This window comes from Engystomops pustulosus, unplaced genomic scaffold (genome assembly GCF_040894005.1).
Source record: "Engystomops pustulosus unplaced genomic scaffold, aEngPut4.maternal MAT_SCAFFOLD_183, whole genome shotgun sequence".
In the NCBI taxonomy this organism is placed as follows: domain Eukaryota; kingdom Metazoa; phylum Chordata; class Amphibia; order Anura; family Leptodactylidae; genus Engystomops; species Engystomops pustulosus.
This window is the reverse complement of record NW_027285063.1, coordinates 167848-186891: the sequence shown is the minus strand read 5'-3', so window position 1 is coordinate 186891 and position 19044 is coordinate 167848. Positions and strand designations below refer to the sequence as shown.

Below are 19044 nucleotides of genomic sequence, written 5' to 3'. Positions count from 1 at the left end.
GACACAAGAGCTTACAGTCTATGAGGATGAGGGAGGACAAAGGAGCTTACAGTCTATGAGGATGAGGGAGTGACACAAGAGCTTACAGTCTATGAGGATGAGGGGAGGACACAAGAGCTTACAGTCTATGAGGATGAGGGGGTGACACAAGAGCTTACAGTCTATGAGGATGAGGGGGTGACACAAGAGCTTACAGTCTATGAGGATGAGGGGGTGACACAAGAGCTTACAGTCTATGAGGATGAGGGGAGGACACAAGAGCTTACAGTCTATGAGGATGAGGGGTGGCACAAGAGCTTACAGTCTATGAGGATGAGGGGGACACAAGAGCTTACAGTCTATGGGGATGAGCGGAGGACACAAGAGCTTACAGTCTATGAGGATGAGGGGGTGACACAAGAGCTTACAGTCTATGAGGATGAGGAGGACACAAGATCTTACAGTCTATGAGGATGAGGGGATGACACAAGAGCTTACAGTCTATGAGGATGAGGAGGACACAAGAGCTTACAGTCTATGAGGATGAGGTAGGACACAGGAGCTTACAGTCTATGAGGATGAGGGGATGACACAAGAGCTTACAGTCTATGAGGATGAGGGGGACACAAGAGCTTACAGTCTATGAGGATGAGGGGGGGACACAAGAGCTTACAGTCTATGAGGATGAGGGGAGGACACAGGAGCTTACAGTCTATGAGTATGAGGGGGACACAAGAGCTTACAGTCTATGAGGATGAGGGGGGACACGAGCTTACAGTCTATGAGGATGAGGGGGTGACACAAGAGCTTACAGTCTATGAGGATGAGGGGTGACACAAGAGCTTACAGTCTATGAGGATTAGGGGGTGACACAAGAGCTTACAGTCTATGAGGATGAGGGGTGACACAAGAGCTTACAGTCTATGAGGATGAGGGGTGACACAAGAGCTTACAGTCTATGAGGATGAGGGGGTGACACAAGAGCTTACAGTCTATGAGGATGAGGGGAGGACACAAGAGCTTACAGTCTATGAGGATGAGGGGGACACAAGAGCTTACAGTCTATGAGGATGAGGGGTGACACAAGAGCTTACAGTCTATGAGGATGAGGGGGGGACACAAGACCTTACAGTCTACTATGATGATGAGGGGTGACACAAGAGCTTACAGTCTATGAGGATGAGGGGTGACACAAGAGCTTACAGTATTAGGATGAGGGGGACACAAGAGCTTACAGTCTACTATGATGATGAGGGGTGACACAAGAGCTTACAGTATTAGGATGAGGGGGACACAAGAGCTTACAGTCTACTATGATGATGAGGGGTGACACAAGAGCTTACAGTCTATGAGGATGAGGGGTGACACAAGAGCTTACAGTCTATGAGGATGAGGGGGTGACACAAGAGCTTACAGTCTATGAGGATGAGGGGGACACAAGAGCTTACAGTCTATGGGGATGAGCGGAGGACACAAGAGCTTACAGTCTATGAGGATGAGGGGGTGACAAGAGCTTACAGTCTATGAGAGGAGGACACAAGAGCTTACAGTCTATGAGGATGAGGGGGTGACACAAGAGCTTACAGTCTATGAGGATGAGGGGGTGACACAAGAGCTTACAGTCTATGAGGATGAGGGGTGACACAAGAGCTTACAGTCTATGAGGATGAGGGGGACACAAGAGCTTACAGTCTATGAGGATGAGGGGGGACACAAGAGCTTACAGTCTATGAGGATGAGGGGGTGACACAAGAGCTTACAGTCTATGAGGATGAGGAGGACACAAGATCTTACAGTCTATGAGGATGAGGGGATGACACAAGAGCTTACAGTCTATGAGGATGAGGAGGACACAAGAGCTTACAGTCTATGAGGATCAGGGGGGACACGAGCTTACAGTCTATGAGGATGAGGGGGTGACACAAGAGCTTACAGTCTATGAGGATGAGGGGTGACACAAGAGCTTACAGTCTATGAGGATTAGGGGGTGACACAAGAGCTTACAGTCTATGAGGATGAGGGGTGACACAAGAGCTTACAGTCTATGAGGATGAGGGGGTGACACAAGAGCTTACAGTCTATGAGGATGAGGGGAGGACACAAGAGCTTACAGTCTATGAGGATGAGGGGGACACAAGAGCTTACAGTCTATGAGGATGAGGGGTGACACAAGAGCTTACAGTCTATGAGGATGAGGGGGGGACACAAGACCTTACAGTCTACTATGATGATGAGGGGTGACACAAGAGCTTACAGTCTATGAGGATGAGGGGTGACACAAGAGCTTACAGTATGAGGATGAGGGGGACACAAGAGCTTACAGTATGAGGATGAGGGGAGGACACAAGAGCTTACAGTCTACTATGATGATGAGGGGTGACACAAGAGCTTACAGTCTATGAGGATGAGGGGTGACACAAGAGCTTACAGTCTATGAGGATGAGGAGGACACAAGAGCTTACAGTCTATGAGGATGAGGAGGACACAAGAGCTTACAGTCTATGAGGATGAGGGGTGACACAAGAGCTTACAGTCTATGAGGATGAGGGGGGGACACAAGAGCTTACAGTTTATGAGGATGAGGGGGGGACACAAGAACTTACAGTCTATGAGGATGAGGGGGGGACACAAGAGCTTACAGTCTATGAGGATGAGGGGAGGACACAAGAGCTTACAGTCTATGAGGATGAGGGGGTGACACAAGAGCTTACAGTCTATGAGGATGAGGGGAGGACACAAGAGCTTACAGTCTATGAGGATGAGGGGGACACAAGAGCTTACAGTCTATGAGGATGAGGGGTGACACAAGAGCTTACAGTCTATGAGGATGAGGGGGGGACACAAGACCTTACAGTCTACTATGATGATGAGGGGTGACACAAGAGCTTACAGTCTATGAGGATGAGGGGTGACACAAGAGCTTACAGTATGAGGATGAGGGGGACACAAGAGCTTACAGTCTATGAGGATGAGGGGGGACACAAGAGCTTACAGTCTATGAGGATGAGGGGGTGACACAAGAGCTTACAGTCTATGAGGATGAGGGGGTGACACAAGAGCTTACAGTCTATGAGGATGAGGGGTGACACAAGAGCTTACAGTCTATGAGGATGAGGGGGGACACAAGAGCTTACAGTCTATGAGGATGAGGGGAGGACACAAGAGCTTACAGTCTATGAGGATGAGGGGATGACACAAGAGCTTACAGTCTATGAGGATGAGGGGGGACACAAGAGCTTACAGTCTATGAGGATGAGGGGAGGACACAAGAGCTTACAGTCTATGAGGATGAGGGGGGACACAAGAGCTTACAGTCTATGAGGATGAGGGGGTGACACAAGAGCTTACAGTCTATGAGGATGAGGGGTGACACAAGAGCTTACAGTCTATGAGGATGAGGGGGTGACACAAGAGCTTACAGTCTATGAGGATGAGGGGGTGACACAAGAGCTTACAGTCTATGAGGATGAGGGGTGACACAAGAGCTTACAGTCTATGAGGATGAGGGGGTGACACAAGAGCTTACAGTCTATGAGGATGAGGGGGTGACACAAGAGCTTACAGTCTATGAGGATGAGGGGTGACACAAGAGCTTACAGTCTATGAGGATAAGGGGGGACACAAGAGCTTACAGTCTATGAGGATGAGGGGTGACACAAGAGCTTACAGTCTATGAGGATGAGGGGTGACACAAGAGCTTACAGTCTATGAGGATGAGGGGGTGGCACAAGAGCTTACAGTCTATGAGGATGAGGGGGACACAAGAGCTTACAGTCTATGAGGATGAGGGGGTGACACAAGAGCTTACAGTCTATGAGGATGAGGGGGTGACACAAGAGCTTACAGTCTATGAGGATGAGGGGGGACACAAGAGCTTACAGTCTATGAGGGTGAGGGGGTGACACAAGAGCTTACAGTCTATGAGGATGAGGAGGTGACACAAGAGATTACAGTCTATGAGGATGAGGGGAGGACACAAGAGCTTACAGTCTATGAGGATGAGGGGGTGACACAAGATGTATTAGAACCTGCATGAACCAGTCATCAGCCACATCTTATATACAGGGTCCCGGATGATGTGACTGCGGAGGAGCCGGGAGCTCGGTGTATATCTGGTGTTTGCTGGATAACAGGCGGGAGCAGGACACAGGATGATTAGTAACGGGAGAGGTGACACATCAGGCAGTTAGTGATGTGATCTGCCTATAGAGATGGGATTTAAGACACAGCTGAGACTTTCTAGTGCCCAGGACCCCAGGGTGATGGCTGCCAGTGTCGGGCCCCCAGGGTGATGGCCACCAGTGTCGGGCCCCCAGGGTGATGGCCACCAGTGTCGGGCCCCCAGGGTGACGGCCACCAGTGTCGGGCCCCCAGGGTGATGGCTGCCAGTGTTGGGTCCCCAGGGTGATGGCCACCTGTGTCGGGCCCCCAGGATGATGGCTGCCAGTGTTGGGGCCCCCAGGGTGATGGCTGCCAGTGTCGGGCCCCCAGGGTGATGGCTGCCAGTGTCGGGCCCCCAGGGTGATGGCTGCCAGTGTCGGGCCCCCAGGGTGATGGCTGCCAGTGTTGGGCCCCCAGGGTGAAGGCCGCCAGTGTCGGGCCCCCAGGATGATGGCTGCTAGTGTCGGGCCCCCAGGGTGAAGGCCGGCAGTGTCGGGCCCCCAGGATGATGGCTGCCAGTGTCAGGCCCCCAGGATGATGGCTGCCAGTGTCGGGCCCCTAGGGTGATGGCTGCCAGTGTCAGGCCCCCAGGGTGATGGCTGCCAGTGTCGGGCCCCCAGGGTGAAGGCCGCCAGTGTCGGGCCCCCAGGGTGATGGCCCCCAGGGTGATGGCTGCCAGTGTCGGGCCCCCAGGGTGACGGCTGCTAGTGTCGGCCCCCAGGGTGACGGCTGCCAGTGTTGGGCCCCCAGGGTGAAGGCCACCAGTGTCGGGCCCCCAGGATGATGGCCCCCGGGGTGATGGCTGCCAGTGTCGGGCCCCTAGGGTGATGGCTGCCAGTGTCGGGCCCCCAGGATGATGGCTGCCAGTGTCGGGCCCCTAGGGTGATGGCCGCCAGTGTCGGGCCCCTAGGGTGATGGCCGCCAGTGTCGGGCCCCCAGGGTGATGGCTGCCAGTGTTGGGCCCCCAGGATGATGGCTGCCAGTGTCGGGCCCCTAGGGTGATGGCTGCCAGTGTCGGGCCCCCAGGGTGATGGCTGCCAGTGTCGGGCCCCTAGGGTGATGGCCCCCAGGGTGACGGCCGCCAGTGTTGGGCCCCCAGGATGATGGCCCCCAGGGTGATGGCTGCCAGTGTCGGGCCCCCAGGATGATGGCCCCCAGGGTGATGGCTGCCAGTGTCGGGCCCCCAGGGTGACGGCTGCCAGTGTCGGGCCCCCAGGGTGACGGCTGCCAGTGTCGGGCCCCTAGGGTGATGGCCCCCAGGATGATGGCTGCCAGTGTCGGGCCCCCAGGATGATGGCTGCCAGTGTCGGGCCCCAGGTTGATGGCTGCCAGTGTCGGGCCCCCAGGATGATGGCTGCCAGAGTCGGGCCCTCAGGATGATGGCCCCCAGGGTGACGGCTGCCAGTGTCGGGCCCCCAGGGTGATGGCTGCCAGTGTCAGGCCCCCAGGGTGATGGCTGCCAGTGTCGGGCCCCCAGGGTGATGGCTGCCAGTGTCAGGCCCCCAGGGTGAAGGCCGCCAGTGTCGGGCCCCCAGGGTGTTGGCCCCCAGGGTGATGGCTGCCAGTGTCGGGCCCCCAGGGTGATGGCTGCCAGTGTTGGGCCCCCAGGGTGTTGGCCCCCAGGGTGTTGGCTTCCAGTGTTGGGCCCCCAGGGTGATGGCTGCCAGTGTTGGGCCCCCAGGGTGATGGCTTCCAGTGTTGGGCCCCCAGGGTGATGGCTGCCAGTGTTGGGCCCCCAGGGTGATGGCTGCCAGTGTTGGGCCCCCAGGGCGACAGCTGCCAGTGTCGGGCCCCCAGGATGATGGCTGCCAGTGTCGGGCCCCCAGGATGATGGCTGCCAGTGTTGGGCCCCCAGGGCGACAGCTGCCAGTGTCGGGCCCCCGGGATGATGGCCCCCAGGGTGATGGCCACCAGTGTCGGGCCCCCAGGGTGATGGCTGCCAGTGTTGGGCCCCCAGGGTGAAGGCCGCCAGTGTCGGGCCCCCAGGATGATGGCCCCCAGGGTGATGGCTGCCAGTGTCGGGCCCCCAGGATGATGGCTACCAGTGTCGGGCCCCTAGGGCGACAGCTGCCAGTGTCGGGCCCCCGGGATGATGGCCCCCAGGGTGACGGCCCCCCTTCCGTGTAGTGCTACTTTGATGATCTGCATTTCCTCCTTTCCCTTTTCTGACATAAATATTTATCTTCTTATTTTAGGAACAAGAATGGATTCAAGAAGCGGAAATTGACCAAGTAGGTGACAATGTTCCTCCATGATAAGAGAAACCTCCTGTCCCCTGTGCTCCCCAGGGCAGCTGCTGCTCTCTGCTATCAGCCAGGATGGAGGTTTCCTCATGGAGCAGTAGTTGGGGGGTTTGTCCTGGGGTCCATGTTAATGAGGCGTCCTGTCCCCTCTCTCCCCTGTCCTGGAAGCCCCGTGCAGCTCGATGACTTGGACTCGTACATCGCGGACATGGCCAAGGACTCCGACTACAAGTTCTCGCTGCAGTTTGAGGTAAGTGATGACCTTACATAAAGGATGTGACCTCGTATACATCACGTGTGACCTCGTATACATCACGTGTGACCTCGTATACATCACGTGTGACCTCGTATACATCAGATGTGACCTCGTATACATCACGTGTGACCTCGTATACATCAGATGTGACCTCGTATACATCACGTGTGACCTCGTATACATCAGATGTGACCTCGTATACATCAGCTGTGACCTCGTATACATCACGTGTGACCTCGTATACATCAGATGTGACCTCGTATACATCAGCTGTGACCTCGTATACATCAGCTGTGACCTCGTATACATCACGTGTGACCTCGTATACATCACGTGTGACCTCGTATACATCACGTGTGACCTCGTATACATCACGTGTGACCTCGTATACATCAGGTGTGACCTCGTATACATCACGTGTGACCTCGTATACATCACGTGTGACCTCGTATACATCACGTGTGACCTCGTATACATCACGTGTGACCTCGTATACATCAGATGTGACCTCGTATACATCACGTGTGACCTCGTATACATCACGTGTGACCTCGTATACATCACGTGTGACCTCGTATACATCACGTGTGACCTCGTATACATCACGTGTGACCTCGTATACATCACGTGTGACCTCGTATACATCAGATGTGACCTCGTATACATCACGTGTGACCTCGTATACATCAGATGTGACCTCGTATACATCACGTGTGACCTCGTATACATCAGATGTGACCTCGTATACATCACCTGTGACCTCGTATACATCAGATGTGACCTCGTATACATCAGCTGTGACCTCGTATACATCACGTGTGACCTCGTATACATCACGTGTGACCTCGTATACATCACGTGTGACCTCGTATACATCACGTGTGACCTCGTATACATCACGTGTGACCTCGTATACATCACGTGTGACCTCGTATACATCAGGTGTGACCTCGTATACATCACGTGTGACCTCGTATACATCAGATGTGACCTCGTATACATCAGATGTGACCTCGTATACATCACGTGTGACCTCGTATACATCAGATGTGACCTCATATACGTCAGATGTGACCTGTGACCTCATATACATAAATCTATGACTTTTTAAGGTTTCATGTTATGATCTGTTGTTTCTTTTCCAGGAGCTGAAGATGATCGGTCTGGAGATCCCGCACTGCGCAGCCGACCTCCCGGCTAACAGATGTAAAAACCGCTACACAAACATATTACCATGTAAGTAGCCGCCGAAGCCTGTGTGGCGCAAGATGTATAGTGTGTGCCACAAGATGTATAGTGTGTGGCACAAGATGTATAGTGTGTGCCGCTAGATGTATAGTGTGTGGCACAAGATGTATACTGTGTGGCACAAGATGTATAGTGTATGGCACAAGATGTATAGTGTGTGGCACAAGATGTATAGTGTGTGGCACAAGATGTATAGTGTGTGGCACAAGATGTATAGTGTGTGGCACAAGATGTATAGCGTGTGCCACAAGATGTATAGTGTGTGGCACAAGATGTATAGTGTGTGGCACAAGATGTATAGTGTGTGGCACAAGATGTATAGTGTGTGGCACTAGATGTATAGTGTGTGGCACAAGATGTATAGTGTGTGGCACTAGATGTATAGTGTGTGGCACAAGATGTATAGTGTGTGGCACTAGATGTATAGTGTGTGGCACTAGATGTATACTGTATGGCACAAGATGTATAGTGTGTGGCACAAGATGTATACTGTATGGCACAAGATGTATAGTGTGTGGCACAAGATGTATAGTGTGTGGCACTAGATGTATAGTGTGTGGCACAAGATGTATAGTGTGTGGCACTAGATGTATAGTGTGTGCCACAAGATGTATAGTGTGTGCCACAAGATGTATAGTGTGTGGCGCAAGATGTATAGTGTGTGCCACAAGATGTATAGTGTGTGGCACAAGATGTATAGTGTGTGCCGCTAGATGTATAGTGTGTGCCGCTAGATGTATAGTGTGTGGCACAAGATGTATACTGTGTGGCACAAGATGTATAGTGTATGGCACAAGATGTATAGTGTGTGGCACAAGATGTATAGTGTGTGGCACAAGATGTATAGTGTGTGGCACAAGATGTATAGTGTGTGGCACAAGATGTATAGCGTGTGCCACAAGATGTATAGTGTGTGGCACAAGATGTATAGTGTGTGGCACAAGATGTATAGTGTGTGGCACAAGATGTATAGTGTGTGGCACTAGATGTATAGTGTGTGGCACAAGATGTATAGTGTGTGGCACTAGATGTATAGTGTGTGGCACAAGATGTATAGTGTGTGGCACTAGATGTATAGTGTGTGGCACTAGATGTATAGTGTGTGGCACAAGATGTATACTGTATGGCACAAGATGTATAGTGTGTGGCACAAGATGTATAGTGTGTGGCACTAGATGTATAGTGTGTGGCACAAGATGTATAGTGTGTGGCACTAGATGTATAGTGTGTGCCACAAGATGTATAGTGTGTGCCACAAGATGTATAGTGTATGGCACAAGATGTATAGTGTGTGGCACAAGATGTATAGTGTATGGCACAAGATGTATAGTGTGTGGCACTAGATGTATAGTGTGTGGCACAAGATGTATAGTGTATGGCACAAGATGTATTGTGTGTGGCACAAGATGTATAGTGTATGGCACAAGATGTATAGTGTATGGCACAAGATGTATAGTGTGTGGCACAAGATGTATAGTGTGTGGCACAAGATGTATAGTGTGTGGCACAATATGTATAGTGTATGGCACAAGATGTATAGTGTTTGCCACAAGATGTATAGTGTATGGCACAAGATGTATAGTGTGTGGCACAAGATGTATAGTGTGTGGCACAAGATGTATAGTGTGTGGCACTAGATGTATAGTGTATGGCACAAGATGTATAGTGTATGGCACAAGATGTATAGTGTGTGGCACAAGATGTATAGTGTGTGCCACAAGATGTATAGTGTGTGGCACAAGATGTATACTGTATGGCACAAGATGTATAGTGTGTGGCACAAGATGTATAGTGTATGGCACAAGATGTATAGTGTATGGCACAAGATGTATAGTGTGTGGCACAAGATGTATACTGTATGGCACAAGATGTGTAGTGTTTGCCACAAGATGTATAGTGTATGGCACAAGATGTATAGTGTGTGGCACAAGATGTAAAGTGTGTGACACAAGATGTATACTGTGTGGCACAAGATGTATAGTGTGTGGCACAATATGTATAGTGTATGGCACAAGATGTATAGTGTTTGCCACAAGATGTATAGTGTGTGCCACAAGATGTATAGTGTATGGCACACGATGTATAGTGTATGGCACAAGATGTATAGTGTATGGCACAAGATGTATACTGTTTGCCACAAGATGTATAGTGTGTGCCACAAGATGTATAGTGTGTGCCACAAGATGTATAGTGTATGGCACACGATGTATAGTGTATGGCACAAGATGTATAGTGTATGGCACAAGATGTATAGTGTTTGCCACAAGATGTATAGTGTGTGCCACAAGATGTATACTGTATGGCACACGATGTATAGTGTATGGCACAAGATGTATACTGTATGGCACAAGATGTATAGTGTGTGGCACTAGATGTATAGTGTGTGGCACAAGATGTATAGTGTATGGCACAAGATGTATTGTGTGTGGCACAAGATGTATAGTGTATGGCACAAGATGTATAGTGTATGGCACAAGATGTATAGTGTGTGGCACAAGATGTATAGTGTGTGGCACAAGATGTATAGTGTGTGGCACAATATGTATAGTGTATGGCACAAGATGTATAGTGTTTGCCACAAGATGTATAGTGTATGGCACAAGATGTAAAGTGTATGGCACAAGATGTATAGTGTGTGGCACAAGATGTATAGTGTTTGCCACAAGATGTATAGTGTATGGCACAAGATGTATAGTGTGTGGCACAAGATGTATAGTGTGTGGCACAAGATGTATAGTGTGTGGCACTAGATGTATAGTGTATGGCACAAGATGTATAGTGTATGGCACAAGATGTATAGTGTGTGGCACAAGATGTATAGTGTGTGCCACAAGATGTATAGTGTGTGGCACAAGATGTATACTGTATGGCACAAGATGTATAGTGTGTGGCACAAGATGTATAGTGTATGGCACAAGATGTATAGTGTATGGCACAAGATGTATAGTGTGTGGCACAAGATGTATACTGTATGGCACAAGATGTGTAGTGTTTGCCACAAGATGTATAGTGTATGGCACAAGATGTATAGTGTGTGGCACAAGATGTAAAGTGTGTGACACAAGATGTATACTGTGTGGCACAAGATGTATAGTGTGTGGCACAATATGTATAGTGTATGGCACAAGATGTATAGTGTTTGCCACAAGATGTATAGTGTGTGCCACAAGATGTATAGTGTATGGCACACGATGTATAGTGTATGGCACAAGATGTATAGTGTATGGCACAAGATGTATAGTGTTTGCCACAAGATGTATAGTGTGTGCCACAAGATGTATAGTGTGTGCCACAAGATGTATAGTGTATGGCACACGATGTATAGTGTATGGCACAAGATGTATAGTGTATGGCACAAGATGTATAGTGTTTGCCACAAGATGTATAGTGTGTGCCACAAGATGTATACTGTATGGCACACGATGTATAGTGTATGGCACAAGATGTATACTGTATGGCACAAGATGTATAGTGTGTGGCACAAGATGTATACTGTATGGCACAAGATGTAAAGTGTGTGACACAAGATGTATAGTGTATGGCACAAGATGTATAGTGTATGGCACAAGATGTATAGTGTGTGGCGCAAGATGTATAGTGTGTGGCGCAAGATGTATAGTGTGTGGCGCAAGATGTATAGTGTGTGCCACAAGATGTATAGTGTGTGGCACAAGATGTATAGTGTGTGGCACAAGATGTATAGTGTGTGGCACAAGATGTATAGTGTGTGGCACTAGATGTATAGTGTGTGGCACTAGATGTATAGTGTGTGGCACAAGATGTATAGTGTGTGGCACTAGATGTATAGTGTGTGGCACTAGATGTATAGTGTGTGCCACAAGATGTATAGTGTGTGGCACAAGATGTATAGTGTGTGGCACTAGATGTATAGTGTATGGCACAAGATGTATAGTGTATGGCACAAGATGTATAGTGTGTGGCACAAGATGTATAGTGTGTGGCACAATATGTATAGTGTATGGCACAAGATGTATAGTGTTTGCCACAAGATGTATAGTGTATGGCACAAGATGTAAAGTGTATGGCACAAGATGTATAGTGTGTGGCACAAGATGTATAGTGTATGGCACAAGATGTATAGTGTGTGGCACAAGATGTATAGTGTATGGCACAAGATGTATAGTGTGTGGCACAAGATGTATACTGTATGGCACAAGATGTATAGTGTGTGGCACAAGATGTAAACTGTATGGCACAAGATGTATACTGTGTGGCACAAGATGTATAGTGTATGGCACAAGATGTATAGTGTGTGGCACAAGATGTATAGTGTATGGCACAAGATGTATAGTGTATGGCACAAGATGTATACTGTATGGCACAAGATGTATAGTGTGTGGCACAATATGTATAGTGTATGGCACAAGATGTATAGTGTTTGCCACAAGATGTATAGTGTGTGCCACAAGATGTATAGTGTATGGCACACGATGTATAGTGTATGGCACAAGATGTATAGTGTATGGCACAAGATGTATAGTGTTTGCCACAAGATGTATAGTGTGTGCCACAAGATGTATAGTGTGTGCCACAAGATGTATAGTGTATGGCACACGATGTATAGTGTATGGCACAAGATGTATAGTGTATGGCACAAGATGTATAGTGTTTGCCACAAGATGTATAGTGTGTGCCACAAGATGTATACTGTATGGCACACGATGTATAGTGTATGGCACAAGATGTATACTGTATGGCACAAGATGTATAGTGTGTGGCACAAGATGTATACTGTATGGCACAAGATGTAAAGTGTGTGACACAAGATGTATAGTGTATGGCACAAGATGTATAGTGTATGGCACAAGATGTATAGTGTGTGGCGCAAGATGTATAGTGTGTGGCGCAAGATGTATAGTGTGTGGCGCAAGATGTATAGTGTGTGCCACAAGATGTATAGTGTGTGGCACAAGATGTATAGTGTGTGGCACAAGATGTATAGTGTGTGGCACAAGATGTATAGTGTGTGGCACTAGATGTATAGTGTGTGGCACTAGATGTATAGTGTGTGGCACAAGATGTATAGTGTGTGGCACTAGATGTATAGTGTGTGGCACTAGATGTATAGTGTGTGGCACAAGATGTATAGTGTGTGGCACTAGATGTATAGTGTGTGGCACTAGATGTATAGTGTGTGCCACAAGATGTATAGTGTGTGGCACAAGATGTATAGTGTGTGGCACTAGATGTATAGTGTATGGCACAAGATGTATAGTGTATGGCACAAGATGTATAGTGTATGGCACAAGATGTATAGTGTGTGGCACAAGATGTATAGTGTGTGGCACAATATGTATAGTGTATGGCACAAGATGTATAGTGTTTGCCACAAGATGTATAGTGTATGGCACAAGATGTAAAGTGTATGGCACAAGATGTAAAGTGTATGGCACAAGATGTATAGTGTGTGGCACAATATGTATAGTGTATGGCACAAGATGTATAGTGTTTGCCACAAGATGTATAGTGTATGGCACAAGATGTAAAGTGTATGGCACAAGATGTAAAGTGTGTGACACAAGATGTAAACTGTATGGCACAAGATGTATAGTGTGTGGCACAAGATGTATAGTGTGTGGCACAATATGTATAGTGTATGGCACAAGATGTATAGTGTTTGCCACAAGATGTATAGTGTATGGCACAAGATGTAAAGTGTATGGCACAAGATGTATAGTGTGTGGCACAAGATGTATAGTGTATGGCACAAGATGTATAGTGTGTGGCACAAGATGTATAGTGTATGGCACAAGATGTATAGTGTGTGGCACAAGATGTATACTGTATGGCACAAGATGTATAGTGTGTGGCACAAGATGTAAACTGTATGGCACAAGATGTATACTGTGTGGCACAAGATGTATAGTGTATGGCACAAGATGTATAGTGTGTGGCACAAGATGTATAGTGTATGGCACAAGATGTATAGTGTATGGCACAAGATGTATACTGTATGGCACAAGATGTATAGTGTATGGCACAAGATGTATAGTGTATGGCACAAGATGTATAGTGTATGGCACAAGATGTATACTGTGTGGCACTAGATGTATAGTGTGTGCCACAAGATGTATACTGTGTGGCACAAGATGTATAGTGTATGGCACAAGATGTAAACTGTATGGCACAAGATGTATAGTGTGTGGCACAAGATGTATAGTGTATGGCACAAGATGTATAGTGTGTGGCACAAGATGTATAGTGTATGGCACAAGATGTATAGTGTGTGGCACAAGATGTATAGTGTATGGCACAAGATGTATAGTGTATGGCACAAGATGTATACTGTATGGCACAAGATGTATAGTGTGTGCCACAAGATGTATACTGTGTGGCACAAGATGTATAGTGTATGGCACAAGATGTAAACTGTATGGCACAAGATGTATAGTGTATGGCACAAGATGTAAACTGTATGGCACAAGATGTATACTGTGTGGCACAAGATGTATAGTGTATGGCACAAGATGTATACTGTGTGGCACAAGATGTATACTGTATGGCACAAGATGTATAGTGTATGGCACAAGATGTATAGTGTGTGGCACTAGATGTATAGTGTGTGGCACTAGATGTATAGTGTGTGCCACAAGATGTATAGTGTGTGGCACAAGATGTATAGTGTGTGGCACAAGATGTATAGTGTATGGCACAAGATGTATAGTGTATGGCACAAGATGTATAGTGTATGGCACACGATGTATAGTGTATGGCACAAGATGTATAGTGTTTGCCACAAGATGTATAGTGTGTGGCACAAGATGTATAGTGTGTGGCACAAGATGTATAGTGTATGGCACAAGATGTAAACTGTATGGCACAAGATGTATACTGTATGGCACAAGATGTATAGTGTATGGCACAAGATGTATAGTGTGTGGCACAAGATGTATAGTGTGTGGCACTAGATGTATAGTGTATGGCACAAGATGTATAGTGTATGGCACAAGATGTATAGTGTGTGGCACAATATGTATAGTGTATGGCACAAGATGTATAGTGTGTGGCACAAGATGTATAGTGTTTGCCACAAGATGTATAGTGTATGGCACAAGATGTATAGTGTGTGGCACAAGATGTAAAGTGTGTGACACAAGATGTATACTATGTGGCACAAGATGTATAGTGTGTGGCACAATATGTATAGTGTATGGCACAAGATGTATAGTGTTTGCCACAAGATGTATAGTGTATGGCACAAGATGTATAGTGTATGGCACAAGATGTATAGTGTTTGCCACAAGATGTATAGTGTGTGCCACAAGATGTATAGTGTATGGCACACGATGTATAGTGTATGGCACACGATGTATAGTGTATGGCACAAGATGTAAAGTGTGTGACACAAGATGTATACTGTGTGGCACAAGATGTATAGTGTGTGGCACAAGATGTATACTGTATGGCACAAGATGTATAGTGTGTGGCACAAGATGTATAGTGTATGGCACAAGATGTATAGTGTGTGGCACTAGATGTATAGTGTGTGGCACAAGATGTATAGTGTATGGCACAAGATGTATACTGTATGGCACAAGATGTATAGTGTGTGGCACAAGATGTATACTGTATGGCACAAGATGTATAGTGTATGGCACAAGATGTATAGTGTGTGGCACAAGATGTAAAGTGTGTGACACAAGATGTATAGTGTATGGCACAAGATGTATAGTGTGTGGCACAAGATGTATAGTGTATGGCACAAGATGTATAGTGTGTGGCACAAGATGTATAGTGTATGGCACAAGATGTATAGTGTATGGCACAAGATGTATAGTGTATGGCACAAGATGTATACTGTACGGCACAAGATGTATAGTGTGTGCCACAAGATGTATACTGTGTGGCACAAGATGTATAGTGTATGGCACAAGATGTAAACTGTATGGCACAAGATGTATAGTGTATGGCACAAGATGTAAACTGTATGGCACAAGATGTATAGTGTATGGCACAAGATGTAAACTGTGTGGCACAAGATGTATAGTGTATGGCACAAGATGTATAGTGTGTGGCACAAGATGTATAGTGTATGGCACAAGATGTATAGTGTGTGGCACAAGATGTATAGTGTATGGCACAAGATGTATAGTGTATGGCACAAGATGTATACTGTACGGCACAAGATGTATAGTGTGTGCCACAAGATGTATACTGTGTGGCACAAGATGTATAGTGTATGGCACAAGATGTAAACTGTATGGCACAAGATGTATAGTGTATGGCACAAGATGTAAACTGTATGGCACAAGATGTATAGTGTATGGCACAAGATGTATACTGTGTGGCACAAGATGTATAGTGTATGGCACAAGATGTATACTGTATGGCACAAGATGTATAGTGTATGGCACAAGATGTATACTGTGTGGCACAAGATGTATACTGTATGGCACAAGATGTATAGTGTATGGCACAAGATGTATACTGTATGGCACAAGATGTATACTGTATGGCACAAGATGTATAGTGTATGGCACAAGATGTATACTGTGTGGCACAAGATGTATAGTGTATGGCACAAGATGTATACTGTGTGGCACAAGATGTATAGTGTATGGCACAAGATGTATAGTGTATGGCACAAGATGTATAGTGTATGGCACAAGATGTATACTGTGTGGCACAAGATGTATAGTGTATGGCACAAGATGTATACTGTGTGGCACAAGATGTATAGTGTATGGCACAAGATGTATAGTGTGTGGCACAAGATGTATAGTGTATGGCACAAGATGTATAGTGTATGGCACAAGATGTATAGTGTGTGACACAAGATGTATAGTGTATGGCACAAGATGTATAGCGTATGGCACAAGATGTATAGCGTATGGCACAAGATGTATACTGTATGGCACAAGATGTATAGTGTATGGCACAAGATGTATAGTGTATGGCACAAGATGTATACTGTGTGGCACAAGATGTATACTGTATGGCACAAGATGTATAGTGTGTGGCACAAGATGTATAGTGTATGGCACAAGATGTATAGTGTGTGGCACAAGATGTATAGTGTGTGGCACAAGATGTATAGTGTATGGCACAAGATGTATAGTGTGTGACACAAGATGTATAGTGTGTGGCACAAGATGTATAGTGTATGGCACAAGATGTATAGTGTGTGGCACAAGATGTATACTGTATGGCACAAGATGTATAGTGTGTGGCACAAGATGTATAGTGTATGGCACAAGATGTATAGTGTGTGGCACAAGATGTATAGTGTGTGGCACAAGATGTATAGTGTATGGCACAAGATGTATAGTGTATGGCACAAGATGTATAGTGTGTGGCACAAGATGTATAGTGTATGGCACAAGATGTATAGTGTGTGGCACAAGATGTATAGTGTATGGCACAAGATGTATAGTGTATGGCACAAGATGTATAGTGTGTGACACAAGATGTATAGTGTATGGCACAAGATGTATAGCGTATGGCACAAGATGTATAGCGTATGGCACAAGATGTATACTGTATGGCACAAGATGTATAGTGTATGGCACAAGATGTATACTGTGTGGCACAAGATGTATACTGTATGGCACAAGATGTATAGTGTGTGGCACAAGATGTATAGTGTATGGCACAAGATGTATAGTGTGTGGCACAAGATGTATAGTGTGTGGCACAAGATGTATAGTGTATGGCACAAGATGTATAGTGTGTGACACAAGATGTATAGTGTGTGGCACAAGATGTATAGTGTATGGCACAAGATGTATAGTGTGTGGCACAAGATGTATACTGTATGGCACAAGATGTATAGTGTGTGGCACAAGATGTATAGTGTATGGCACAAGATGTATAGTGTGTGGCACAAGATGTATAGTGTGTGGCACAAGATGTATAGTGTATGGCACAAGATGTAAACTGTATGGCACAAGATGTATACTGTATGGCACAAGATGTATAGTGTGTGGCACAAGATGTATAGTGTATGGCACAAGATGTATAGTGTATGGCACAAGATGTATAGTGTGTGGCACAAGATGTATAGTGTATGGCACAAGATGTATAGTGTGTGGCACAAGATGTATAGTGTGTGGCACAAGATGTATAGTGTATGGCACAAGATGTATAGTGTGTGGCACAAGATGTATACTGTATGGCACAAGATGTATAGTGTGTGGCACAAGATGTATAGTGTATGGCACAAGATGTATAGTGTGTGGCACAAGATGTATAGTGTGTGGCACAAGATGTATACTGTATGGCACAAGATGTATAGTGTGTGGCACAAGATGTATAGTGTATGGCACAAGATGTATAGTGTATGGCACAAGATGTATAGTGTGTGGCACAAGATGTATACTGTATGGCACAAGATGTATAGTGTGTGGCACAAGATGTATACTGTATGGCACAAGATGTATAGTGTGTGGCACAAGATGTATAGTGTATGGCACAAGATGTATAGTGTGTGGCACAAGATGTATAGTGTATGGCACAAGATGTAAACTGTATGGCACAAGATGTATACTGTATGGCACAAGATGTATAGTGTGTGGCACAAGATGTATAGTGTATGGCACAAGATGTATAGTGTGTGCCACAAGATGTATACTGTGTGCCACAAGATGTATACTGTATGGCACAAGATGTATAGTGTGTGCCACAAGATGTATAGTGTGTGGCACAAGATGTATAGTGTATGGCACAAGATGTATAGTGTGTGGCACAAGATGTATAGTGTATGGCACAAGATGTATAGTGTATGGCACAAGATGTATACTGTGTGGCACAAGATGTATAGTGTATGGCACAAGATGTATAGTGTATGGCACAAGATGTAAACTGTATGGCACAAGATGTATAGTGTATGGCACAAGATGTATAGTGTATGGCACAAGATGTAAACTGTGTGGCACAAGATGTATAGTGTATGGCACAAGATGTATAGTGTGTGGCACAAGATGTATAGTGTGTGGCACAAGATGTATAGTGTATGGCACAAGATGTATAGTGTATGGCACACAATGTATAGTGTATGGCACAAGATGTATAGTGTATGGCACAAGATGTATAGTGTATGGCACAAGATGTATAGTGTATGGCACAAGATGTAAACTGTGTGGCACAAGATGTATAGTGTGTGGCACAAGATGTATAGTGTATGGCACAAGATGTATA

The 19044-nt window shown here is 46.3% G+C and overlaps 1 protein-coding gene across 1 annotated transcript in view; it reads left to right on the top strand.

The window, feature by feature from the left end:
• LOC140108795 (receptor-type tyrosine-protein phosphatase O-like) overlaps window positions 1-19044 on the top strand; it is a gene marked incomplete at its 5' end in the record, with an annotated part of 85161 nt that overhangs the window by 17720 nt on the left and 48397 nt on the right. The window contains 3 exons of the mRNA XM_072131961.1: window positions 6336-6371; window positions 6552-6633; window positions 7785-7875. Coding sequence (XP_071988062.1) covers window positions 6336-6371; window positions 6552-6633; window positions 7785-7875 — 209 coding nt within the window. The remainder of the gene's footprint in view (window positions 1-6335; window positions 6372-6551; window positions 6634-7784; window positions 7876-19044) is intronic.